Source organism: Tachyglossus aculeatus, chromosome 16 (genome assembly GCF_015852505.1).
Source record: "Tachyglossus aculeatus isolate mTacAcu1 chromosome 16, mTacAcu1.pri, whole genome shotgun sequence".
NCBI classification, from domain to species: domain Eukaryota; kingdom Metazoa; phylum Chordata; class Mammalia; order Monotremata; family Tachyglossidae; genus Tachyglossus; species Tachyglossus aculeatus.
The window spans coordinates 35,154,216-35,170,127 of NC_052081.1; the positions used below are offsets into that span (position 1 = coordinate 35,154,216).

Sequence of the window (15,912 nt, forward strand, 5' to 3'; positions counted from 1 at the left end):
TTTTCCAGGGGGACGATGCAAGAAAGCGAGCACTGATGGACATGATGGGAGGGGTTTTGGAAGTCAAGAAAGAAGATATTTTGAAGATGGTAAGAGTTCTGTCTACCATTGTGGATGGGAAAATGAGAGGGGTGATGAGGCTGTATGAAATGCATCTTTTTTTTTTTGACAAACCAAATTTTCAGAAACTGAGTGAAGGACTAGGAACACTTTTCAGTCCCTTCATCCATATGAATCAAATTTGAAAGTATTGTAGACGTGAGCCTTTTCTAATAGAAATTGCCTTTCATCATTGAGAAAAACTGGGTTTCAAAGAAAAGATTTGTAATCCTGAGTACTAATACGGTTTATGGATTTCAATAGCAATTACACCTATGTAATAAATGTTACTGAAAATCAGCCTTTATATTTATCAATATTTACCCATGTACTGAACTTGATGAAGTATCCATCTGAGAATCTAGGGATAGTCAAAGCTAAGCAAATATACTTGAAACAGAAAAGAATTTCGCCTTGCTTTTTGAAGCCCAAATTTGGGGCATTTTTCTCATCTGCTACTATGAAGTGAGATTACTGGGCTTTTGTTTCGCCGGTAGCTAAAAATATTTCTTTATGAGTATACCATGATAATAATGTAATCGTTTACCTCTCTTTCTATCTTCAGGAGATTCCTCAGCCTGCTTTCATGGCCAAAGCTGAAAGTTTATGGAATGAAGAAGAAAAGAAACAATTCAAGGAATATGAAAAAAAAGTCAAGGAATTAAATGAGGAAAGAGAGAAGTACAAAAAGGTCAGAAAAGGAAGGAAGGAATGATGAAATAGCTGAGTTTTTCTAAAGTTCTCTTGCAGATCACAATTACTTAACAATGGTGACTTCTCTGAGCATGTTAATAATAATAGTAATAATAATAATAATAATATGGTACAGCGTGGCTCAGTGGAAAGAGGAAAGGCTTTGGAGTCAGAGGTCATGGGTTCAAATCCCGACTCCGCCAACTGTCAGCTGTGTGACTTTGGGGCAAGTCACATAAGCTTCTCTGTGCCTCAGTTATCTCATCTGTAAAATGGGGATTAAGACTGTGAGCCCCCCGTGGGACAACCTGATCACCTTGTAACCCCTCCAGCGCTTAGAACAGTGCTTTCCACATAGTAAGCGCTTAACAAATACCATCATTATTATTATTATTACTTGTTAAGTGCTTGTTTTTGTGCCAAGCACTGTTCTAAGCACTGGGGTAGATACAAATTAATCAGATTGGACACAATCCCGGGACCATATGGGGCTCACAGTCTTAATCCTTATGTTACAGATGAGGCAACTGAGGCACAGAGAAGTAAAAGGTCACACAGCAGACAAGTGGCGTAGCCAGGATTAGAATCTAGGTCCTTCTGATTTCCAGGCCCATGCTGATAACGTGTGGCTAAACCAAAACAATTCTAAAATGCCATACCAACCCCTTCCTTGCTAATTACAAATCTTTCATATGGCACAAATGTTCTGAAAATGTTCATATTTCCCAAGAGCCACTGGGAGGGCCGCTCAGCGATTAGGTTCTACAGGTGAAGCAGCAGTATGTTGTAGCAACACAATCACAACCTAGCGGGCCTGCATCCACGCTAGCTGAGCTGAAACTGATTACCTCCAAAGTTCAGTGAGTTACTTAATTACAAGTAAATCACTGTATAGGTAATAGAGCTCAGCTCAGGCTTTTGGGTAAATCTGAGGAATCCCAGATCCGACTGGCCCCCCGACTGCCTTGGGCTCACCAAAATTCAACTGGGTTTGCATCTGTCTTTGATCTTCCCCAGTGCTTCTGTTCCTTCACCATATTTAGGGCCAGATTTGGGCCAGAGGCTGTCACCTGGGCAGTGTGTGCCTCTGCTTATAATGGTCTCCCTGACCCTTCAGCATACCACTTGTCTTTTAGGCATTGGAATCGGAATTGAAAAAACTTCAGAACTCTGTTCAAGAATCAACACAGGCCTTTGATGAAATGCTGAAATTGCTCTTTAAGAAAAAGGTGAAATCGGAAATGGTCATCAACCAGGTAAATGTAAAGCTCCCTCACATTAAGATGAGCAGCCATCCTGTAATATTAATATGCTAGGTGAGCCCATCACAAATCTTGGTCCTCCCTAATCCCCTGCTTAAAAGCCAACCCACATACTTCATTCCTCTAATGCCAACCTACTCTCTGTACCTTGAGCTCATTTTTCTCACCGCCAACACCTTGTTCACATCCTCCCTCCTTCCTGGAATTCCCTCCAGCTTCATATCTGACAGACCACCACTCTCTCCATCTTCAAAGCTCGTACACAATCGTTTTATCTCCAAAAGGCCTTGGCTGACTAAACCCTCATTTCCCAACTCTATTTGCTCTCCCTTCTGCAACTCCTATGAATTTGGGTCTGAGCCCTTGAAGCAATTTGATATCCCACGCCCACAGTACTAATGTCATGGGCAGGGATCATGTCTACCAACACTATTGTATCGTAATCTCCCAGGCACTCAGTACACCGCTCTGCACACAGTGACTGCTCAATAAATACCATTGATTGATTGATTGATTAAGCAAGTCTCTGTTTACGGTTCTACATTTGTCTAGGTCTCTTTCCAGCTCTTTTTCTGTCTGTACCCCTCCCTTCCCCCTTTTTCTCTCCCTTACCCTATTTTTCATTTTTGTGCCTCTTTTTTTTTAATGGCATTTATTAAGCGCTTACTATGTGCAAAGCACTGTTCTAAGCGCTGGGGAGGTTACAAGGTGAGAAGGTTGTCCCACGGGGGGCTCACAGTCTTCATCTCCATTTTACAGATGAGGTCACTGAGGCACAGAGAAGTGAAGTGACTTGCCCAAAGTCACACAGCTGACAAGTGGCGGAGCCGGGATTTGAACCCATGACCTCTGACTCCGAAGCCCGGGCTCTTTCCACTAAGCCACGCTGCTTCTCTTTCCTTCTCCTCCACTCGTTTTGACCATTAGCTCCACCTTTTGGAAATCTCTCCCCCACACCCCAATCTGATCTCCAGAATATCATATTTTGTCTGTGTCTTTCCCCGGACAAGGTGTTGACTTTTTCTCATTCATGTGTCCTTAGGAGGAATTCAAAATAACCAACCTTGTTTTCTCTTTGCTATTGGATGAAGAATTAAACACAAGAGAATTAGCACTGAACAACTACCTTGAAAGAAAACATGAGGAAAAGGTAATTATGAGGCTTATGAAGTACTGACGCTATCACTTTCTAGCCAAGCACAACTTGCTCAGTAGTGACTTGAACTTAAATAATCAGATGTTTAGAAAACCTGCATCTTTTCTAAATAGTGTGCAAGATATCGAGTATTGATTTAGTACGGGCAGAATATCCCGATCTTGTCCTGGGCCAGAAAGACAAACCCCCACTGCTCCCCACAAATCCACACAGATACACATATCCATCAATCTTCCCTTACAGTGGCAAGGAGAAGGAAGGAAGGGAATAAATAAATACGATTGATTGAGTAGGGAGAAGAAAGAAATAGGCAACAGATGGGTATTTGGAAGTAGATACTTTGTTTCCCCCTCCCTTCCCAGCCAGTCACTCTTGGGTCAGCAGAGAGCCAATCATCACTCTTTATTGAGCGCTTAGTACAGTGCTCTGCACACAGTAAGCGCTCAATAAATACGATTGATGATAATAACTCAAATGTTGATTCTTTCCCCCCACCCACCCCGTCCTCTTATATAAACACCTATAGTAATAATAAAATAAAGAATTTCACAAAAAGATGAAAATGATGCAAACATTTTCATCTAATGTGTCCAAGAATTGTAGGGTGGTACATCGAGGAAAATGTAGTTTTTATTGGAACCTGATTACAAGGTCAACCAAAATAATGTTTTTTTGTTTTGTTTTGTTTTTTATGGTGTTGGTTAAGCACTTGCTTTGTGCCAGGCACTGTACTAAGCACTGGGATAGACACAAGTTAATCATGTTGGACACAGTCTCTGTCCCACATAAGAGCTCACAGTCTTAGTCCCCGTTTTGCAGATGAGGTAACTTAAGGTACAGAGAAGCAAAGTGACTTGCCCAAGTTCATACGGCAAGCAAGTGACAGAGCCAGAATTAGAACCCAGATCCTTCAGAATCCCTGGCCTGCATTCTATCCACTAGGCCACACTGCTTCTCATATTTTTCAACTTAGAAAACTAAGGAACCTACAAAATACACAACCAACTGGTGTAGCTCTCATTTCATATTTAGAGAATTGTGTCGCAGGAGCTGGGCAGCTGGCAGTTCTTTATTATCGAGATATGAAAAGTTTTGTCAACTTGCATATCTTCACTATTATCAGCTTTATGTATTGAGTACTTATTAGGTGCCAAATATTGTATGAAATATAATAAATTTTGGAAACTACTGACCATTTGAAGATGATTTCATAACTGCTGAAAATTTTCATTAGCTGATTTTTGAAACTACTGAATCATTTGGATGTCCTGTGGATTCGCTAACAAGTACAGCACAACAATGAAATAGTTGTCTGCGACCTTATAGAATGAAAAAAGTCGTATAGACTGATCTAAAGAAACAACTAAGTTTAAACATGAATGTATGTGGCATGTTAAGCATACTTTACAAAAGCATGTGCTTCCTACCCTTTTTATACAGGTGACTAAGCACTCTGTTGTACTTTACCAAGTATTAGTACAGTCTCTGCACAGAGTAAGCACTCAGTAAATACCACTGATTGATTGATTATGAGTTTAACTCTGGCAAATATCATATTTTTACTTCTACAAATATTGGCTATAAAATGAATGCATTCACTATTATATTTATTCAACCCCAGGAAAATATTTTCCTCTTAGAACTTCATTCATCATTGTATTTATTGAGCACCTACTGTGTGCAGAGCACTGTACTAAGCGCTTGGGGAGTACAAATCGGCAACATATAGACGGTCCCTACCCAACAACGGGCTCACAGTCTAGAAGGGGGAGACAAAACAAAACAAGTAGACAGGTGACAAAACAAGTAGACAGTAAAACTTCCTTTTAGTGATAGTCCTAAAGCTATTTCTACTAACATTAAGCCATTTCTGTCTTTACAGGTCAGAAGTGCTGAGGCAGTTCAGATGGCTAAAAAACAAGTGGATGCCTTCAGAGAGACCTATGATAATTTAGTAGCAGAGGATAAAGTAAGCACTACAAATTCCTGCCCATGTTATATTCCCCACATGAGTTATTACTTGATAACTGGATTTAATAACTCTAGATTTAGGGAAAACCAAAAGGAGTCCAATTCCTCCACAGGCTTTCACCTTTGTGACAGTTTTACTGATTCTTCAGCCATCTCATATAGGCATAGCGTGGGAGAACTGCAGGTCATTTATTGGTCTTATGTGAATAAAGTGTCTCCTTTAAATGACGAACAACTTTACATAGTCGGTGGTTGGTTTGGAGTTGGTTTGGGACAGTTACAAAGACAAAGCTTTTTGAATAAAATTGTGATTCCAATAGTGATGTGTTTCTCCCTTTAGGTTTTGGAGCGTGGATTTAGAAAGGAGTTTTCTGAGATACCCTCGCATCAAGTCGATATCCTTTACAAACTTTTTAAACGCCGAACCAGGTTCAGTTCTCTTTGTTTGAAATCTGCTTCCGTCTTGAGAAATTATTTGGTTGTTTTTAAAGAGAAGTGTTAGATTTCAGAATTTTTTTTTTCAATTTTTGAACATTTCTAGATACACCTATCTGCATGGCTTCAACTTAGTGATAAAGCAAAAGCTATGAATTATTTTAAGGCAGCAAAATAAATATAATACTCTATGACCCCTCCCCAGCTGAGAGGAGAAAGATCAGAATGTTCATGTTCGGCTATTAAGTAGGGTGGAAGGGAGATGAAAGAACTTGCAAACACGATCACTGCAGCAGCATCATCAATCGTATTTATTGAGCACTTACTATGTGCAGAGCACTGTACTAAGCGCTTGGGAAGTACAAATTAGCACTGAACTCAGGTGCATCTTGAGTCTGAAGCCTCAAGGTCAGGGCAATCCGGCGGAGAAATGGCTACGGTTAGGGTGAGGCAGGCCCAAAGAGAATGCTGTTATTGTTAACATTATTACAAGTATTTATAAAATATTCACTAGGTGCTGATTGCTGTGTTTTAGATCTGAAGAAGATTCATTCATTCGATCGTATTTATTGAGTGCTTACAGTGTGCAAAGCACTATACTAAGCACTTGGGAGAGTACAATTTAACAACAAACAGACACGTTCCTGCCCACAGCCACACTCTAGAGGGGGAGACAGACATTAATATAAATAGACAAATTAATTACAGATATATACATATGTGCTGTGGGGATGGGAGGGAGGATGAAGGAAGGAGCAAGTAAGCAGCGCAGAAGGAAGTGGGAGAAGAGGAGAGGAGGGCTTAGGGAAGGCTTCTTGAAGGAGATGTGCCGTTCATAAGGCTTTGAAGTGGGGGAGAGCGATTATCTGTCTGATGTGAGGAGGGAGGGCATTCCGGGCCAGAGGTAGGATGTAGGCGAGAGGTTGATGGTGAGATACACTATCAATCAATCAATCAATTAATCATATTTATTGAGCGCTTACTGTGTGCAGAGCACTGGACTAAGCGCTTGGGAAGGACAAGTTGGCAACATGTAGAGACAGTCCCTACCCAACAGTGAGCTCACAGTCTAGAAGGGGGAGACAGAGAACAAAACCAAACATATTAACAAAATAAAATAAATAGAATAGATATGTACAAGTAAAATAAATCAATAAATAAATAGAGTAATAAATATGTACAAACATATATACAGGTGCTGTGGGGAAGGGAAGGAGGTAAGATGGAGGGGATGGAGAGGGGGACGAGGGGGAGAGGAAGGAGGGGGCTCAGTCTGGGAAGGCCTCCTGGAGGAGGTGAGCTCTCAGTAGGGCCTTGAAGGGAGGAAGAGAGCTAGCTTGGCGGATGGGCAGAGGGAGGGCATTCCAGGCCAGGGGGATGATGTGGGCTGATACACTAGATGGAGGTACAGTGAGAAGGTTAGCATTAGAGGAATGAAGTGTGCGGGCTGGGTTGTAGCAGGAGAGTAGCGAGGTGAGGTAGGAGGGGGCAAGGTGATTTAGTGCTTTAAAGCCAATGATGAGGAAGAAAAGTAGAATGTGTAAGTAATAATAATAATTGTGGTATTTGTTAAGCGCTTAGTGTGTGCCAGGCACAGCACTAAGCGCTGGGGTAACTAGAAGATAACTGGGTTGGACACAGTTCCTGTCCTACATTGGGTTCACAGTCATAGTCTCCACTTTACAGATGAAGTAACTGAGGCCCAGAGAAGTTAAGCGACTTACCCAAGGTCACACAGTAGACAAGTGCCTCACCATGCCTCGTTCTCGCCTGTCCCGCCATCGACCCCTGGCCCACGTCCTCCCCCGGGTCTGGAATGCCCTCCCTCTGCCCATCCGCCAAGCTAGCTCTCTTCCTCCCTTCAAGGCCCTACTGAGAGCTCACCTCCTCCAGGAGGCCTTCCCAGATTGAGCCCCTTCCTTCCTCTCCCCCTCGTCCCCCTCTCCACCCCCCACATCTTACCTCCTTCCCTTCCCCACAGCACCTGTATATATGTATATATATGTATATATGTTTGTACATATTTATTACTCTATTTATTTTCCTTGTACATATCTATTCTATTTATTTTATTTTGTTAGTATGTTTGGTTTTGTTCTCTGTTCTCTATCTCCCCCTTTTAGACTGTGAGCCCACTGTTGGGTAGGGACTGTCTCTATATGTTGCCAACTTGGACTTCCCAAACGCTTAGTACAGTGCTCTGCACACAGTAAGTGCTCAATAAATACGATTGATTGATTGATTGATTGATTGAAGTGGAAGAGCCGGGATTAGTACCCTGGTCCTCCGGCTCCCAGGCCCCTGCTCTTTCCACTAGACAAAGTTCCTGTCCTCGGGGAGTTTATAATCTAAAAGGGGAAGACACATAGACAAATCAAATGATTTAAAAACTCTTTTTTTAACAAACAGCAATAAAAGAGCAGAATGAAGATGCGTGAATTATACTTGCCCCGCCAACAAAGATTGAGTGAAGAGAGAGAGATGGGGGGCACGGGGGGGTTCTGACAGCTTCAGAAAAATAAAGCCATCCCTCATGAGCCCCAGTGGTGGGACCAAGGGGCCAACTCCATTATTATTATTATTTTAAGCTCTTACTATATGTCCAGCACTGTTCTACGTGCAAGTTAATGAGGTTGGACATAGACCCTGTCCCACATGGGACCCACATTGTGTGGCACAAAAAAGAGAATGAGGCACAACACCTTTTTGAAACTCCACTTACAACTTGAGGGTGATAATGAATGGGGTGGGTCAGAGACTATGAGAAGAGGGGTGAGCAGAGACTAGATCGGAGACTATGAGAGAGTAGTTTTTCTTTCCTTTGGCTCCAAGGCACGAGCTCAGTGCGTCTGACAGAATGCCTTGGGATACTCAAGGAAAAAGGAGCTACACAGAACAGACTAGTACCGATCCTTAAATTGGGGTTGCTGAAAGTCGTTTAATTTTAACTTCTCTTGTGTAACCGTGTGGATAATACCAGGATTCAGAAACCGAGAGTCCAGATTGAAAGCACTGTTCCTTTCGGAGATCGCCCAGCATCTGTCAAAGCTAACAAGGAAGTCTTCGCACAGATCACGAAAGTCATGGATGATTTGGATAATCCCGACAACATGCCGGATAATTTAGATCCAGCTGTGTGGAAACAATTCTGCATGATAAGACGAATGAAAGTGGAAAATGAACATCAAGTATGATCCCTGCCCACAAGGAGCTTAGGGTCTAATAGAAGAGGCAGACTTAAAATAATTTTCAGTTAGGAGGAAATGTTCGAAAAGGAGAATATGTAACTCAGTATGTCTGAAAGCGTAGTGAGGGGTTGGAGGGCAAAGTCCTAAGGGAATGCAAAATTGATACTGAGATGAGAGTTAGCAGGAGATGACATGAGGATTTAAAAAAAATGGGGTAAGTAAGAGGGTTTGAAGATGGGCAAAGCTGGGGTCTGGTGGATTTGGAGAAGGAAGGGGTTCCAAGCAGGAAAGCAAATACTGAGAAGGTCTAAGGGTTTGAAGATGGGCAAAGCTGGGGTCTGGTGGATTTGGAGAAGGAAGGGGTTCCAAGCAGGAAAGCAAATACTGAGAAGGTCTATAGTTGCTATATCTTGCCCATTGAATTTAATGAGAGATGAACAGCTAGTTTTCTTTCTGGGGAAGAAAGCTAAAGTTTGTGTCTCTCAACAAGCCAAATTAATCTTGGGACTGATTGTCTATGCATTTCTCAAGATTTGTATTCTCAGAAAGTCATCTTTTGGTTTGTCCAGATAAAGTGGAAGGCTGCCAATTTAATGGAGATGCAGGCCTTTCTCCAGAGGAGAATTGAAGAGGATGAAAAGGTGCGCCTGGACATGGAAAAAATTGGCCGCGAGCTCAACATGTAATTTGATTTTTTTTTTTTTAGTTCACATTCATTTGCAATTTCATTTTTATTGAGCTAGTGTATTTAACTGGACAGATCATGTGCAGTAACTAGTGGATGCCACAATATAGCTGGCATATTCTCAAACTAGCCTTATCCATCATGGCAGTTCTTAGCAAATGACCGTGTCAGAAAAAAATAATCTATAAAACTAGATGCCAGGGAAATAGACAATAGAAGTAAAAGAGAAGCTTCTTGCCCCTGGGGAATTTTCAGGCTATGGGGCAAAGCAATAAATACAACTGCTAAATATAAAGTAGGTAAAAGAGTAAGCATATAAACACAACTGATAATAAATTAAACAACAAATAAATAGCTAGAAATACGATGAATGTTAAGGTGGCAGATAGACTGGCATGACTTGGAAGATGGGGATTTGTCAGGGAGGATGATTTTTTAGGAAGGCCTTAGGAAAGGGGTGTGATTTGCCAGGCATTTTTATTGATGACATTTGTTAAGTGCTTACTATGTGTCAAGCACTAGTCTAAGCTCTTCAGAGTAGATGCAAGTTAATTAGGCCAAATACAGTCCCTAACCAACATGGAGCGCACAGGTTTTGACTCCCCATTTTGCAGTTGAGGAAACTGAGGCACAGAGACTTGAGAGAGTTTCAGGAGCAGAGGCAGGCATGAGTGTTGGGTTCCACAGATGCCATAACCAATTTTTAGAGTAGTTCCATCAGCTTTTTTTAAGTTTCATATGGAACATCAAATGGCAAGACAGAATCACAAACAATGAAATTCTAGGACACAGTCCACCTAGTATTCAAGCAGACCGCCACTGGTTCTGCCTCGGGTGGAGGATGGATGACAGCAACATTTCCAAACAACCGCTAACTGTTCAGGTGAAGTTGGAAAGGGGTGGCAGCAGGAGCAGGGAGAGCAAGACCGTATACAAGGTTAAAAAAAATGCATTAAAAACACAGGAAAGCAGAATTTCAGATTATATGACGTAACAGTGGACGGCCGGGTGATAGTGACATCCAGCAGATCATCCTGGTGTTCAGCATTTACAAATGGGATGATTCTTAAAGCACAGGATTCCTGAAAGCTGAATCTATTATTCTACAATTGTAAATGGCCTTGAAGATAGCTATTTATAGCAAAGATATAATATTGAAATGTATTCCCCACAATAGAGCTCCACTATCCTTTTCATTGACATTTTATATGCTGGAAATGCTAAATGTTCACATTTTAAATTTCATTAGATATCATTACAGATTATTTTGATTTTTTTTGTCATTTTAGACTCAGGGAAGAGAAAATGAAGTTTCAGCTGGATTTGACGATCCACCTCCTACTTAAACAAGGACAAGTAGAACTGGAAAATTTCCAATTAATGCTGGAGTACCCTGACTCTATTCTAATTAACAGGAGTATAATTGAAGAACTAAACAGAGTAATCCGGGTAATACCATATTTTTAGGAAGAAGAAAAGTAAAAAATAGATGTAAACTTGTCTTTACCATCTTTATCTTTTTAGATTACCATTTCTGTCTCGATGCTCTTTATAATACTGAATGTTACTAATTGGTAATCTCTACTATAATGATAGCAATTAGCATCTTAGGATCCACTGGGGACAGTGAGAAGACTGTCTAAAAATATCGTCTACAAAATCCCTTTGAAGCTATGCAGGTTGAGGGTTCGAGTTCTCGACTTTTCCCTCCCCACAATGTCACCTGTCCCTGTGGCATCCGAGCCTGGTCCCTGCTGGATCAGAGGGACTGAAGGAGGGAGGGCAATCCAAGCCTTCCACCTTCAGGGCACGACTATTTGGAATTCACCGCAAACCCCTCTCCTGTCTCCCACACCAGTACCAGTGGAGGGTGGGTGAAATGGTTCTTCGGTCAACTTAAAATGTTGACATTTTTCTGTTCCTGGACTGGGAGAAAGAAGGATCGGAGAAGATGCTGCTTTGGCATATCATCTCTGCTATTCAGTTGTTAACAGTTAAAAATGTAGTAGCGTTGTTGTTATAGTATTTAGTAAGGTCTTACTATATGCCCACTTCACCGTTGGTGGGGGAATTAAACAACCAGAAGTAGGGTAGTACCTACTAAGGCTGTGCTATCCGTGGTGAAGGTTTCTGACTGAAGAACCATCTACGCTGTCTCTCATGGTGGAGAAGCTCAGCAGGTATCAATCAGTAGCTGCCTAATAGGAGCAGTGACGACTGCGGTGGCTGTCGATTCATCATCATCATCATCAATCGTATTTATTGAGCGCTTACTGTGTGCAGAGCACTGTACTAAGCGCTTGGGAAGTCCAAATTGGCAACATATAGAGACAGTCCCTACCCAACAGTGGGCTCACAGTCTAAAAGGGGGAGACAGAGAACAAAACCAAACATACTAACAAAATAAAATAAATAGAATAGATATGTACAAGTAAAATAAATAGAGTAATAAATATGTACAAACATATATACATATATACAGATTCATTCATTCAATCGTATTTATTGAGTGCTTACTGTGTGCTGAGCACTGTACTAAGCGCTTGGGAAGTACAAGTTGGCAATATATAGCGACGGTCCCTACCCAACAACGGGCTCACAGTCTAGAAGATTCATTATTCCAAGCAACCTCCTGCTGGTTCTGCACTATGGCACAATGTTATGGTCATTTTGACCAAAACGGGGTTTGGCACAAATTCTTGCATGCACTTCGCAATGCTCTCCACAAAGCCCTCCTACTTGCTTCTGGTACTCTGTACTCAGCAGGAACATGATTGATGGGGACCAGAGTGTGCATGGTCTTGTGTATAACATTCAGCGCTACGATCAGTTCCCTCCCACAGGGTCCTTAGGTCTTCCTGAAGTATTGGACCAAGGCTCCTCCAAGGTTTATGATGAAAGACTTCATCAACACTGCACTGTGCTAAACTCTGGGGATAGATTCAAGGTAGTCAGACTGGTCCCCATCTAAGCACTGTTCATTGTTTCTACTTTTGTCTTCCCCCTAGATTGTAAACTTCTTGTGTTCAGATTATCGCACCAATTAATGTCCTCTTTGTTTACTCCCAAGCACATGGTACAAATAGTAGGCACTCGATAAATGTTAATAATGAAAGAATCTAACCATTTCTAGAGTTTGCAGAACTGGAATCTGGTAGTGAACATGTACTACTGCTCTGTTTAGGCCCAGGGACAAAAGAAAATTGCCAGCATGGTAGAAAGTAAAGATTTCCATAAAGGAATATTTCAGATTGAGTGGGAACATAAGAAAATGGAGATGGAAATGGAAGATCTAAATCAAAAAGCTTGGGATATTCAGATGCTGTATTTTTCAAAAGATCGCCAGACGGTAAGTTATTCTTTTACACATGTGAACTTTATCTCGTCTTTGATGTGGAGGCAACATAGGTCAAGAATGGTAAAATGAAACCATCATTTTACATGCTTTAGGCTGTAGGCTTTAGTTGGGCAGGAAATATGTCTGATAATTATGTTGCATTGTACTCTCCCAAGTGCTAAGCATAAAGCTCTGCCCATAGTAAGCGCTCAATAAATACTATTGATTGATTAAATCATTCAACTTTGTTCTTTTGCTAATAGAAGTTTGTTGTAGGAGAAAAATATTTGAGCACTAAGGACAAAGATATATGTGCATAAACACATGTTATCTGTAAATAGGAAATGGAAAACATATTGTACTTCAATGTGATGGTATCATTTCCCCACAGTACCTAAATGAACCAAACTACGACAGCCTTATTGCCCACCAGATTTCAATAATGGAGCAAACCCTGGCTGTTTTAGATAAGGTAAATATAATGATGAGGTCAGTATAACAATGAATTTTGAAATGTTTGAGCCAAAATCTTGTTTTTTATAACTTTAGCAAAACTAAACATAACCTTTTAATGTGCTGTAAACTGCATTTTTAGCTAGAATTGTTCTGTTCATGCCACCCACAGTGGGCACTCAAATATTTTACTGGTGAGAAGGAATTCCTCTGTATTAGATAATGGCCAAAAAAACCATTTTGGATAATAGTCCAGTGTTCTTAGCCTAATATTTTAGAAAATCTTACTGTTTCCATTGCTATGGTTTCAGATATTTCTCTTGGATGGCAGATATTCTGAAAATGCATATATGTCACTTTTGAATAGTGCCCGTCCACTATCATGACAAATTTTAATTCCTTTTCCCAACTTTTTTTTTTTTGTGGGGGCGGGTGAAATTACTAGACCCATAAAAAGGATGTCAGTGCCCGCAAGAAAATACTGAAGGAACTGGGGAGGTACAGCACTATAAAAGATGTGATAAATTATAATCTCAGCTACGATCTACAAGAAGAACTGGTATCTGTTTCTGAAAGAAGATTAATCTATAATACAATTGGTGAGCCAACACCTCTTAACGGGTTACATGTTCGCAGTGAAAAGGCTGTTTATGGCAAGCGGCATGAGAGGAAATGGGGTCTAGTAGAAAGTATGTGAAGCTGGGAGTCAGGTGACCCTGGTGCTCATTCCAATTTTACCACCGACCTGCTAAATTAGTCAGTAGCATATTTCCTGGGCACCTGCTGTGGGCCGACCACTTTACTATGCACTAGGAAGATTAATTAGGCCCAATCCCTGCCCTCAAGAAGCTTACAATCAAATGGGGAAGACAGACACTAAAATAATATAGGAAGGAGAAAGGAGAGTGCATTCTTAATATGTACAAAATTGCTGTGAGTGGAAGTAAATGTTGACCCCAGCATGCTGAGGCAATATAGTTGGGGGTGGGGGATAAAATCAGGTGACAGAAGAGATTAATTGGGGAAGGTCACATAGAGGAGATGTCATTTCAGAAGGGAGGGGAAGAGTTGTGGTCTGGCGGAAATGCAACGGGAAGGAGTTAGAGGGCGGAAGGCTTGAGCACAGAGTTGGCGGTGGAAGAGATGAGCAAGGCACAATGAATCCAAGAGCTTGAGAGGAATGAAGAGTATGAGCTGAAGAGTAGCGGGATAAGAGATTAGATAAGCAAGGGGGAAAAGAGCTGATTGTGTCAGACAAGTCATTTAACCTCCCTGTCCGCTTCCTCATCTGTAAAATAGTGATAGTGCCTGCATCTCGCAAGAAAAATTGAGAATGAGACTAATAGACTAATGAGACTTATGTTGCCAATTTGTACTTCCCAAGCACTTAGTACAGTGCTCTGCACATAGTAAGCGCTCAATAAATACAATTGATGATGATGATGATAATAGAAAAGATAAATTAAACCACTTCTCAAATTCAGGATATAAGACCAGGCAGTGGTTATAGAGCAGGTTCTTTAAAATTGATCTGTCCGCAGTGTATAGCATTTCTAAGTTCCTACAATACCTGTATATATTACCTGTACCTATATAATTACCTGTATATATGTATATATGTTTGTACATATTTATTACTCTATTTATTTATTTTACTTGTACATATCTATTCTATTTAATTTTGTTAATATGTTTGGTTTTGTTCTCTGCCTCCCCCTTCTAGACTGTGAGCCCACTGTTGGGTAGGGACTGTATATGTTGCCAACTTGTACTTCCCAAGCGCTTAGTACAGTGCTCTGCACACAGTAAGCGCTCAATACGATTGATTGATTGATTGATACAATGTAATTAAAGTCCTTATTTATTGGGAAAACTAATCTTTTCAGATGTGAGCCCACTGTTGGGTAGGGACTGTCTCTATATGTTGCCAATTTGTACTTCCCAAGTGCTTAGTACAGTGCTCTGCACATAGTAAGCGCTCAATAAATACGACTGATGATGATAAAGGGTTGAAAGTGTAGACAGTGGTTTTACTGCTAATTTCTTTTTAATCTTCCTTCTTGATGCAGGAACTGAGCTGCCTTCTGAGAAGATGGCCAAGGAACGATATGAGGCCAGGTTGCAACGACAAAAATTAATCAGTGTTGCAAAAGAACAGGCCGAACAGATTTCCATTTTGCAGGCTGAGGTTGAAAGGCTAAGAATGAAAACATATCCTGATCTTCCTCCACTATAGATAACTAGCAGAAAATATGTACAAGTGTTTGGTGACTTCAGTCACCAAGAACAGTTATTTCCCCGACTTAGAGTTTTGTCAATGTAGTGTTAATTGTCTTATGTCACCAAAACATTCTTAATATACAAATAAAAATACTTTTTCTCCATGCCTTTCACCTAAACTCCCTTTTTTCATATTAGATGATCAGTTTTTCTTTTCCCAAAAACCCAATAAAAACGGTCTTGGGCAGCTAAATTAATTATTTGGGAGTTGAGGGGAGACAATTAAAGAGGAAAGACGAGGAACAATGGTTGCAATTGTTCTGTAACAGTAGATTAATAGAAAAAGCTACTTATTTTAGTAGTTAGTATCTTGTATTTTTTTAAGCATGTCATCTTAACCATAACTCCTGGTG

General features: G+C 40.8%; 1 protein-coding gene across 1 annotated transcript in view; it reads left to right on the forward strand.

The window, feature by feature from the left end:
• The window catches only part of CFAP43 (cilia and flagella associated protein 43), a 75,860-nt gene extending 60,195 nt beyond the window's left edge, over positions 1-15,665 (forward strand). The window contains exons 27-39 of the mRNA XM_038757537.1: positions 9-89; positions 665-790; positions 1,929-2,048; positions 3,097-3,204; positions 5,093-5,179; positions 5,522-5,610; positions 8,597-8,804; positions 9,374-9,486; positions 10,779-10,938; positions 12,674-12,838; positions 13,218-13,298; positions 13,725-13,878; positions 15,349-15,665. Of these exons, the coding sequence (XP_038613465.1) occupies positions 9-89; positions 665-790; positions 1,929-2,048; positions 3,097-3,204; positions 5,093-5,179; positions 5,522-5,610; positions 8,597-8,804; positions 9,374-9,486; positions 10,779-10,938; positions 12,674-12,838; positions 13,218-13,298; positions 13,725-13,878; positions 15,349-15,515 (1,659 nt within the window). The 3' untranslated portion in view covers positions 15,516-15,665. The remainder of the gene's footprint in view (positions 1-8; positions 90-664; positions 791-1,928; positions 2,049-3,096; positions 3,205-5,092; positions 5,180-5,521; positions 5,611-8,596; positions 8,805-9,373; positions 9,487-10,778; positions 10,939-12,673; positions 12,839-13,217; positions 13,299-13,724; positions 13,879-15,348) is intronic.
• The last annotated feature ends 247 nt before the right edge of the window (positions 15,666-15,912 follow it).